Source organism: Elgaria multicarinata, chromosome 7 (genome assembly GCF_023053635.1).
Source record: "Elgaria multicarinata webbii isolate HBS135686 ecotype San Diego chromosome 7, rElgMul1.1.pri, whole genome shotgun sequence".
Lineage (NCBI taxonomy): Eukaryota > Metazoa > Chordata > Lepidosauria > Squamata > Anguidae > Elgaria > Elgaria multicarinata.
The window spans coordinates 56,888,668-56,900,540 of record NC_086177.1 but is presented as its reverse complement, the minus strand read 5'-3'; the positions used below and the strand labels follow the sequence as shown (position 1 = coordinate 56,900,540).

The 11,873-nt window shown below is 41.4% G+C and overlaps 1 protein-coding gene across 9 annotated transcripts in view; it reads right to left on the bottom strand.

Moving 5' to 3' along the window:
• Nucleotides 1-1,050: 1,050 nt before the first annotated feature.
• GREB1L (GREB1 like retinoic acid receptor coactivator) overlaps nucleotides 1,051-11,873 on the bottom strand; it is a 204,176-nt gene continuing 193,353 nt past the window's right edge. For all 9 annotated transcript variants that reach the window (XM_063130616.1, XM_063130622.1, XM_063130623.1 and 6 more), the window contains 4 exons: nucleotides 9,919-10,060; nucleotides 7,455-7,655; nucleotides 6,797-6,935; nucleotides 1,051-5,276 (listed from right to left, as the gene is read on the bottom strand). In XM_063130616.1, the coding sequence (XP_062986686.1) occupies nucleotides 5,113-5,276; nucleotides 6,797-6,935; nucleotides 7,455-7,655; nucleotides 9,919-10,060 (646 nt within the window). In that variant the 3' untranslated portion in view covers nucleotides 1,051-5,112. The remainder of the gene's footprint in view (nucleotides 5,277-6,796; nucleotides 6,936-7,454; nucleotides 7,656-9,918; nucleotides 10,061-11,873) is intronic.

Genomic DNA, 11,873 nt, shown 5'->3' with positions numbered 1-11,873 from the left:
ATTCTTATATTGAAATAATGGGTTGGGGTGATCATCAGTTGAAGTAATTACAGTTAGAAGAACTTAAGAGTTTCTCAGTATCACTGTAGAAACATTCAACCCAAGATTAGCTTGGCTCAGTATCCTGTTTCCAACTGAGGCTAGTGAGATGCCTCTAGGAAGACCACAGCACGAAGACATGAGATGGAGAAATACAAGTCCCGTTCTTCAGGAACATAGTGGCGTCTAATACTGCTATTGTACTTCCATTGCTGATCCAGCAGGCTTCTGATACCATAATTATATATACAACGATTTCATGCTAACTGAACAGTTAATCTAGCGAATTAGGTCTTGCTCTACGTTGAAATATGTCTAAAAGCCTTTTCTTACTCTCTGAACTCATCAGGGCTCCCTCTAAAACCCTTTATACACAAATTAGCAGGAATAATGTGAAGCATTACAAGAAAAGCCTGCCTTATGTTGGAGGGTTGGGAACAAGGAGCAGTGTTTCTTGGGTTCATGAACCATCTTCTGTCCTTCTTATGACCATGAAGGGAGGAAGAGTAGAAGTTCCTACGTAGTTTCCTGCAACTTAGAAGTGGAAGGTTCTACTCTCCTCTCCTCCCACAAGCAAGGAAGTGGGAGAAGGAAATCACAGAAGCCAGAGGCCTGTGGCTGCTTGCTTTCAACATGACAAACCATAAGTTGTTATATCTGAATGGAGTCACTGTAGCTTCTCCTTGCATTCTAGCTTCAAAAATGCTGGGATTTAAAGATCAATAAATAAGGGTATGGGTTGTGCTCTCATCTGCAGTGGTACATGCTTACAGATGACATGCTATTTTTGCTTCTTTCACCCACCTGTAACTAGCTGTGGGCAACAATAGCCTAAATAATTCAAAACATCACTTACCTTTAAAATATTGAAAGTATAAGCTGATACCATAGCAGAAACTTAAAACCGTAAGTTCTGAAATGGTCTGTGTAACACTGGGAACAGGCACTTAAGAAGCTGGTTTCACCAAGTAGATGTTTGAATGTATACAACATTAAACACAGACTCTTGAATGGTAATACAACATTCATTGAATTTAATGAAAGAACATTATAAACATACTATAGCCACAATTGCAGACAATTTCAGTTCAAACAATAAAATGTGAGGTAGACTGACTAGTGAAGCTAAATTCACCAAGTTTTGGTTAAGAGAATTTTACATCAAGGACTGCTTCAAACCTGATGAACTTCCTTCATAGAGAGTATAGCTCTGGGAAGTTGAAACCAATTGTACATGTAACAAACCTAACACATATAAAATCACATTGTGGTTTTACAGTTTATGTACTTCCTCCCCACCCCAAGAAAGACAAGTGATTTGTATAGGAAACTAGTCAAGTGTGAAGCAGTCCTAAGAAAGCAACATTTAACCCCTTTTCAGAGATCATACAAAGCAACTATAAATTACAGAAATATCTGAGTGATTTGTTTATAATTACAGATTACATTCAGTATTACCTGTGACCTGTTAACTACTCATATTTAACAAGTCTATTGGTAAAATAATGCTGGCCTATTCAATACATTCATGTCATTGCCTTGCTGGCAAGGCTTGTAACTGAAATAATAATATAGTAGCATTTGGTATCTTACTCTGATCGCCTGTCCCGTATATCATATCAAGAGCTCGTATTAATGTACCACATGGAACCTTTATGATTAGTTTGTGAAGACATTTTCTTAAGAGGTTTCAGCTAGTAATCAGCCAGAACTCTTCCTTTGCCTTATTGACATTGCTTTGAATAATCAGTTGTTCTTGTCTGATACAGAAAACAGCATTTAGGATCTTTCCACACAATCACATAAAGCATTCCTCGGTAATAATTGGTAATGGAGCTTGTATGCTTCAAATATTCCTGCACAAGTTGTTCAATAGGGAGTGCGCTATTAAAAAACCCTAAACAAAAACTGCATTAATCAGGTGGCACGTGAGTGCAAATGCTTAATGTATTTTTTTTTTTACTAAAAGTATTAAAAAGCCATGTTTACAAAACGGTACATCAAGTAAGGATAAGAATGTGTTACCTAGGAGATACAGAGTACAGTGCTTGCAAAAAATGTAATACTCAAACACAAACTCTCCCATAAAGGTGACCCCAAAACCCCTGATTGTGTGAAAAGGCCCTTAGTCTCCAAGTTCTCAGCCTATAGACAATTTTGGATCTCTTTACCAATGGTCTAATAAGTCTCAGCACCTGGAATTTTAAGAACTTAGTGCAAACATCAAATATACAAAGACGATTTTGAAAACTTTATATCTGCAAAATATGCAATAAAATGGCAACTCTTTGGAAACTTTCACAAATTAAATTCACATTATGCATATACTACGTTCAGCTGATGAAACTTGAACAAAACCCTTGTTATCCCTAGAATATTAGTATTTGTTATGTATCTTGCAGGCTGCACAGTGAATACGTCAGCCTTACAGCCCCTAACTGTAGCTCTTGCATAAGCTTCTACCCAAAATATGTAATGGTATTAATTAAAATATAAGGCAGATTTTGTATGGGTACAAAAAATCCCCCCAAAAATCTACACTAAAGTAAACAATTGTTCATTTGAAATATGCTACATTTATGTAAAGCTATAATAAACCAATAGGTTTGAAAACCATTACTTTCCTTTTCATCTTCAATCAATATATTATACTTTTCATTATTTGTAAACCGCTCTTTCACAAGGTTAAAAAAGTTGCATGATTAACACTTTGTTCTAAATGCAGTTCTGGCAGGTGCTTCTTAATTGAGTTGCAGGTATACAGTTTGTGTTTCGATCATCTCTTTTCACTATCTTGTGAAACAGGCTATACATCTTAAATATTTGTGCATTAAGAAAAAGTGTCAGAATGTATGTGAAGGAAGAACTATCAATTTATTAAAGGATAAGAGTGAGAGAAACTGGAAAAAATCTGATTAGTAAGCAGGGGCGAGGAAAGAAATCAATCAACTTTAATTGCAGTGAAGACCTGATTGTACTATATTCATTTAAACTCTCAGCATATTTCACAGCACAAAGTGCTGGTGTGTAGATGTTTGTTTTAAAACAATTCAAAGTTTATTTAAAATATTATTTTTAATATATCTCTAACATATGACCCAGTCAAAGAAATCCACTGCTCTCAGTAGCCTTGTTTTCATTTCCCCCATCAAAATGAGCATATGTGCAGGCAGTGCAAGGAAGTGGGTAGGGAGACATTTTTCTCTTTCTCATAATATTAGAACACGGAGTCATCCCATGAAGATGATTGGTGAGAGATTCAAGAAAGATAAAAAGGAGTAGTTCTTCACACAGCTCATAGTTAAACTAGGGAATTCACCGCCACAAGGTGAAGTTACAACCACCAATTTGGATTGCTTTAGAAGAGGATTAGACAAGTTGAGAAGGCTATCAATGGCTACTGGTCTTGATGGCTATATGCTACCTCCAGTATCGGGCAATATGCCTCTTTATGCCAGTTGTTGGGGTACATGGATGGGCGAGTGCTGTTACTCATGTCCTACTTGTTGGTTTGCCACAGGCAACTGGTTGGCCATTGTGTGAACAGAATGCTGGATTAGATGGACCCTTGGCCTGATCCAGCATGGCTCCTCTTCTGTTCTTACAAGGCGTTGCTGGGAGAGGAGATTTGTGTAAATCTCCCATATCCCCAGCCAATTTTCAGTCTGTAGCATGAAAGTTACTTGCTCTGTAACAAATGTGCTGGCTCTGATATGAATATCGGAAGCAATAACTGACCTTCCATTTCCTTCATGGCTCCTTCCTACTTTCTGCATATACACATGTGCTCACATGGGGAGAGAAATGGGTAACAGGGAACAGAGCTTTATGAGCCCAGTGGGACTCCTCTGCACACAAGTGCTAGGTCTGTGCTCAATTGGATCAAGGCCTATGTATTTCAAATAAAATGTCCAACTTTTCCAGGTGTTTTTAAGACCTATAAAAGGTTGCTGTTGCTGGTCCCAACTCAGTTGAGTTTTAAAAAACTTGTTCGCTCTCATAACCTGTGGTTTGCTTTGTTTCAGCCATTAATTACATCATAAAGCTCCATTTCCCCTGTTCTTTGGTCTGTATATTCTTCATGGGCTAGTAAATGCTCTCAATAAAAGTCCCTACCCCAAGAACTACAGAGAGTTGAGGCAACAGTGAGGAGATAATATGCATAAGCAATTTACTTATGCTGGCTGATCAGACTATTCCAAACCGCAGTCAAGGATGACCCACATACATACAGAAACAGGTTTCTGCATGCAGCTTGTCTTTCTGAATCCTATTCTATGCATACTGCCAGAGTGGGGTGGGGTGGGGGGAAGCCGTTCACCTACTTAGGTGATCAACTTTATCCATTCATAAGATCTCTGGATTCAGATCAATAACAGATACCCAAAGGGGTGGAATAGAAACTGTGAGACAAACCTGCATGTGCGTACAATGCCTGCCATACCTTCATTGATTTGTTCAGGCTTATGTAGTAAACTTTTTAACTTTTGTGGAAATTTTGCCAAAACAGTTTCAATACATATAAAATTACAAACCTTAAGCTAACACTGCACAGAAAGTGAACAACAATTACTCTTTTTAAACACAAATATCGATGTCATTTCAAACCCCTGAGTTATACCGTACCAAAAGTACAGATATGAAGAGAAATGGACAGCATTCCTCAACATAATTATCTTCAAATGATTCCACATTCTTAGTGTGAATCTCATGTAACACATTCACGCTGATAAGATGCCACAAGTCCGTTTAATTCCCCATTTAGCATAGTAGAAAGAGATCAGGAGAGCCTGGCATCTACCAAAATGTTTTTCTCCACATCTTGGGTCATAGCGGGTATGTCATTATGTCAGCTTCTGTAACAGTGACCCATGAAGAAAGTTGAATCAATGCTCGTTCAATCATAAAAAGGATTATAAACATAAGGACTGGGCAAGAATTTTGGGAAATCCTTAGTGAACGTAAGTATTGGTTGCACTTTGCTCCACAGTGATTGTACTTTAAAAGAAAGAAGGAAAAAGACACACTCAAACATGTCAGGTTATCTTCTTTTCCTTTGTCATTTTCTCAAGCTTATGTATGGCGTCCAGTCAGAAAATAGAGTGGCTTATCATCACTGCTGTTAGCAGTTTGAAATTCATCTCTCAGACGAAACTGCCATTCATCTTCTAGCTCTAAACGGACTATTGTTTGACGCAAGGAGCTCCTGTCTTGGCAAATGACACACAGGGTTGCACCTTCGGTTGAAAAACAAAATACAGGTTACACTGCTGTTTACCTTCCATATTGTTTGTTTTCCGAGATTTCTCCCTACTACTAGGAAATCTCAGCCATTCACAAAAGCTAATATAAGGGAATGCTAAAGGTCTAGAGCCAGAGTTTTGCTATTGCTACTGAATACAGCCCCACGCTCAAGTTAACTTCACTGTGCATGCAATACTTTTTATACCAGAAAGCACCTGGAATAGATTTCCACTACCTCTCTTGAGAAAAAAAGTTTCAAGGTAGTTTTTCCTATGGAAACCAACACAAGCGCATGGCATCACATCACTAAGCGCTAAATAGATACCAGCATCAGGAACCTTTCTTTTCTGTTGAGTCCTGCATTCCCCTCAGGGTAGTTTGTTGGGGGACACACGCTGGTGGTGTCAAGTGGCCCCTCCCATTTTCTTTCTGTCCCCCTCTTTTCTCTTTGCCATCTCTGGGGGGACTGGGGCTCTGATTCCATGCTGGCTGTGAAGGGAAGGGCTTCTAGCACAGAAACACAGGATGCTGGCAAAGGAGGGACAGAGTACTAGTGACAAGGTGAGTTCCTTAAACATTATCTGTCGTTATAGGCTTTGACATGATGAAGCTTTGGCAACATGGAGTTGCTTTTCCAGCTGTAACCAAATGGGAATAGAGAACAACACCATACACAGCATGAAAAAGTCTATAATGTGTCAGGTCAAGGCACTTCTATATAAGATAATTTTTCACTAATACCTTTTCCGTATTTAAAATAGGAATCCCTACCTTACCTTTAACCATGCACTGAAAAACAGTAGAACAGTCCAACACTTTACCACCATTATAAGTACAAAAAGGTAGTTACAGTTTGGGTTATTAAGGAGTAGTTAACCTGGAATAATTTTAGTATACTCCCCAAGACAGTAGAGAGTGGATTGTGCTTAATTGGGGGGTGCATGTGTGTTGGGGGGGGGAGGGATCTAGTTTGTGGAGCCTCTGTATCCTTCAGGGTACCAGCTACCATGGCTCCCAGTTTTAAAGGTCCCTGGAAAATACAATAAATCAGAATAAATAAGTTAAAAATGCCATATAAAATCAAAATAAGTTACAATCCAGGGAAAGCCTGTGTGAAAATATATGTTTTCAGGAGGCATTTAAAGGAAGTTAATTTTCTGCCTCCCAAACTGCATGAGGGAGGGTTTTCCAGATAGCTGGTGCCACTATAGAGAAGGCCCGCTGTTGAAGTTTTTCATGGGGACATTCTGTTAGTTTCAGAATGACGAGCAAGACCTCCTCTGAAGATGGTGAATGTTGTCTGGGTGTATGTAAGGGAAGGTGGTCTGCTAGGTATCCTTGCTCCAAGTTGTTTAGGACTTTATAGGATAATAACATTACCTTGTATGTGGTTATGAAATAGAAAGTGGAGGTTGTTTCTGGTATATGTAGTGCCAGTACCAACCCAATCCACTCTGCTAGGAAACCATCAAAGAAGGACTAGAGAACAGGTTCAGTATAGAAATCACATTACCTTTCAGGAATTTGAACTTCTTAAGAAAATCTGCTCCTACAAAGGAGTCACAAAGATATAGGAGAAGTCCACTGAAAAACACTCCTTCACAGTTGACATTAACAGAATGTGGCCGTGAACTGACATAGCAAAGAGCAACCTAAACCAGAAATGGGGGGAAAGTTATGTACATTAATGTTTTTCTTTTAAACAAAATTGTTTTACTCTCAGCAAATGCCCCATCAAGCCAATCGTGAACTCCAAACACTGTTCTTACTGGAATCTAGTTAATCCTCTGATTAAATTGAAATTGTGCAAAAATACAAGCAGCCAACTTGGGAAAACAGAGGAGTTGTTTAGACAACATACAGAAGTGATTGGAAAAATCCAGAGTAAATCTCAAAGCATCAACAGATCCGAATAACAAAATAAAAAAAAGGGAAAGGAAATGTATGTAACACTACTATCTCTGGTGCCATGTCTCCTCCATTCCCTCTAGCAATTACAAACAGTAATGGCAGTTCTTCAGCTTCACAAACTGAAGCTCAAGACCAAAGAAAGTCAACATACAGTTGATTTGTTATGTTCATTATTTCTTTTAAAAACGGGGGTATTTCTCCCCCACCCCCAAACACACATACTACAAGACTGGTTATTTGTAAGATTCCTAGATATGTACCTGAGGCCCAATATTCAGATAGCAGTCAACGGCCAAGACAGGATTCCTGAAGTTATGGATGGCCTTTGGGAAAAGTTTGTAGGTGGCATGTTGAAGGAACTTCTCTAGGAGGAATTGAGCTGGAGCTGCCAGGAGAGTGTGCTCGCTGTCTGGAGCACAGACATACTGAAGAGGCATTATTGGAGTCAAGCTCTCAGATACCTATTGAAGGAGAATAATATTAAAGTGAAATATAATGATTAGCATATCTATTATAACCTCCCCGCCGCCTGGATGCAACTAGCACTGGATTATCAATTTAAAATGTTGGCCACAACGGTAACAGTGAGAAAACGAAGGCAGGCTTGAGAGGGGCCCTTGATAGTATGCCCTCTCTTAGACCAGTAGACCTGCCGCCCTATGGGCTTCGACCACAGCTGCCAAGCGGAAATTAAAGGGACCCCAGTCCAAGTATCGACACTGGGTCCTGCCAGGATGCTGGGTCTTCAGCAGCTGCCCAAGGATATTGTATGCCAATGCCAAGCCTGAGAAAAACCATAACACTTCAGGGCTAACAAGATTCCCATTCTTTCAAGAAGGTATTTATTTATTTATTTATTTATTTATTACATTTCTATACCGCCCAATAGCCGGAGCTCTCTGGGCGGTTCACAAAAGATAGATACCAGGTTGTATCCAGGATTTGCCTTCCGCAAGAGAAAGGGTTCCATTCACGGATTGTCCCTCTGCTCAATTTCTGGGGATCCCCCGCCCCATTCAACAGGGTCTCCTGGCTCTCCGCATAGCATTTTCAGGGGGCTGGAAAGGCTTCCATGGGAAGAAGCGGCAAGGATATCCACTTCCAACATTTCAGCTGATCCGCTTAGGTTTGGATCCAGTCCAATATCGGAGGCCTGGACCTCTGCCCATATCGTATTGCATCCAGCTACTTTAGCTGCTTAGAAGTACGCACTGACTGCTGAAACCAGGTAGCAGAGCAGCACATGGTGTAACATCAGTAGACAACTAAACATTTCAAGCAAGTATGGTTCTATTCTCTGGTTATGATTTCAACCACTAGGGGCAGCAGAATGACTATCAAAGAAGCAGTTGGGGGCATGGGGGAATAATTGTTGTTGTTGTTGTTTATGCACCACCCCATAGCCGAAGCTCTCTGGGAGTCATGTAAGATAGAAAAAGCCACAAAGTTAGTCTTGCAGTGGCTCAAGCAGAATTGCTAACGTTTCCTGTGCAGAAGCTGACATGTGCTGTGCATGTACACAGTACTGATGGGGAGACTTCACTAAGAGCATTCCATTGCGTGCTATAGGGAAGTCAGCAAGGGTATGACCTGCTTCACACTCTAGTTTAATTGTGGGTTAAATAATGTACAGCTAACCTACAATTAATATTTAGGTTAGCTGTCAGTGACATAACCCACTATTTGTTTATTTTTATACTGTTCCACGGCCAAAAGATTTCAGAGTGGTGAACAACAGATAGGATAAAAAGATTGAAGCACATATTAAAAAATTATTATTTTTAAAAGAAGCAGAGTACTGATAAATCCCGACAGTGTCTGGTTTTGGACATCACTTAGTAGCAACCCCAAATCAGCCAATTGGGGGTTGAATATTCAAAAAGGTAGCAGAGTGTGCTGAGCATGCAGCATTGCAAATCATGGGTTAATTAACCATTGCATGTGAACAGCCCCTGCATGTGTACAGTCGCAAAGAGGAAATGCCTGTGGCTCTGGAATGGGGGGGGGGGGACAAAGGCCCAGTGAGCTGCAAAGACCTAGTAAGCAGGGGAGGGGAGAGGATGTGAGAAATCCCATTTTGCAAGTGGCAGCCCATTTCTCAATCCAACCCTGCATGTGCGTGTATCCACCAGTTTTTATTGTCTGCCAAGAACTGGAAGCCAGAATTTATGTGCAGGCGTGGATTGCATTTTCAATTATGAAACACTTCTGTGATAACAAATGTTCCTTGGTATCTACAGCATTATAATAGTGGATTTTAATTACTGCAATTAATTTCCCACCCCACCCCACCCATGAGCATATATTTCTAGAAGGTCCCTAGTTACCAAGATAGCATCCCCTAGAGCAGTGGTGTGCAACTTGTTGCCCTCCAGATGTTTTGGCCTAGAACCCGCATCACCGCTTACCATTGGCTATGCTGGTTTGGGCTGATGGGAGTTGTAGGGCAAAACATCTGGAGGGCAACAAGTTGAACATCCCCGACTTAGAGAGAGTTAGGTTGCAATCCTGTGTTCATTTTCCTGGGAGTAAGCCCCACTGAACTCGAGTGGACTGTGCAGCTAACAACTCAACTATCACAAATCTTTTCCCCTCATCAGTGTCTTCACAATGAGAACAGGGGGGTGGGGTGGGGAATCCAACCTTTGTCACTGGAAAAACACACCAAAAAGATCATGTTTATTTTGGGGGTGGGGAGGGGTGTTGTTCAGCAATGGCACTCACCATGATTTTAGGTTTGATCTCAAAGTCTTTTTGACCTCCAACCTGGATGTGTTTCTTCATGAGACTGAAGTTGTTAAAGCAACAGATAAGCAGGCCACTACTATTTGTTCTCAAGTTAAAATCTAAATCTTCACAGAAATACCTAAACAATTGGACACAGATTTACATGTGTTTATTCAAGGCAATGAGATCTAGCTGGTATTATGCCTTTTGGCTACTGACAATATATGATACAAAACTCCAAAACAAGACCAAAAAAAAAGTTGCTTATCTGCAATTGTTCTTCATCAATGGTCCATACAGTCACATATACAGATGGCTCCCCTGACTGGTGACATGGCAGGACATACTTAAAAGCAATGTTAGCACGACAGAGTTGCCCCTCCCTACGAGGCTGCATCCTGCGTCAAGAGAGGCTGTTTCAAGAAGGAAGGAATGCCATTCCCCTTCTTCCTTCAACCCCAATTCTGAGACACGGATGGTAAAGGCGCTGCAAATGAGATGATGGATGTATACGTAGAAAGTGGGTGGAGTACTACTGCAGAATCATAGTTACAAGCAGCTTCTCCCCTTCTCTGAATGGTGTCCTTACCCAATAGGGAGGGTGAAAAGATACCGATATGCCTAACCTACTGAGTACAAACATCAGAATACCCAGGAATTAGAGTGGGAGAAGAGCATCACAGAAGTCGGTCTACATGTCTGTGGCGGTCAAACTCACTGCTCTCGGGTGCTTCGTTGAGAAATCACCCTCTACCAAAATTGCATTTCTGCACTTAATTATTAGATTAGCCCACCTTTCCTCCAAGGAGCTCAAGATGGCAGGGGTGAGCAACACGCGGGCCACATGCAGCCCCCACTGGGTCCCTCGGCTCCGCTGCTGCTGTGCTGACAGATTTCCAGCAGAACCGCACTCCCCTTAGCCTTCCACAGTCGTTTGGTGGCCTGGGGGTGGGGACTGCTGTCTCGAGTGCGGTTCTGCTGGGAAGGAAAGTGCACATTCACCATGCACCCCATTTACCAGCAAAAAAGCCCATTCTGCAGAGAAACAGAGTGCACAAGGATCGCGCGCCCTATTTATCTGCAGAACTGCACATTCCCCAAGTGTTTGGCAGACTGGGGGAGTGCAATTCTGCTAGGAATGCAGACACAAAGCCTCTTTGCAGCTGTGGTCAGAGTTCAGGGTGTGTGTGTGGTTTGCCCACTCCTGGCACCTATGCTCTCCCCCGTGCCTTATTTGATCCTCACAGCAATCTTGTGAGGTAGGGTTGCGACAAAAATTAGTGACTGGCACAATGAACTCCATGGCTGAGTGGGGGGTTGGATCTGGGTCTCCCCAATCCTAATCCCACACTCTAACCACTTCACCACATTGGCTCTGATCACCCTACCAAATTATACATTGGCATTTACAGGGGAGGAAGGGATGTCAAAACTTCACGAAACACATTCCTTCCCTCTTTCCAACCAGTGACCTGTATCCTTGCAAGGGCAAAGCAAAGCAAATGAAACCATACTCATGGGACTAAAGTTTGCTCTTTGTTCACAGCTCCCTTCCAATACCAAATGGGTCAACGAAGCATATCAGGCCATTTGGCTCAGCAGTGGTCTACTACACGTTGTGGGAACTGCACTTGCTATGGCAATGAAATGCCGTAACATTTGCCCACAGAAAACTTGTCTATCCATTACCCGTTCCATTAGCCATAGAAAACTTCCAGCGGGTGGGGGGTTGTGCTGAGAAACATTCCTGAAGGCTTATCTATGCCTTGATTCAGACGCCAGTCTTTTCATTTGCAAGCTTCCCCCGAACCCACTATTTGCAGTTCCTTCCTTCTTAAAAAACAAAAAACATTTTCCATTCACAGTTCAAGCCATTGGCCCCATTCAGAAGATACCTTAAACCACGGCTTTAACCATGGTGGTTAAGCCAGAAAGCCAGGCCGTGTTCAGAA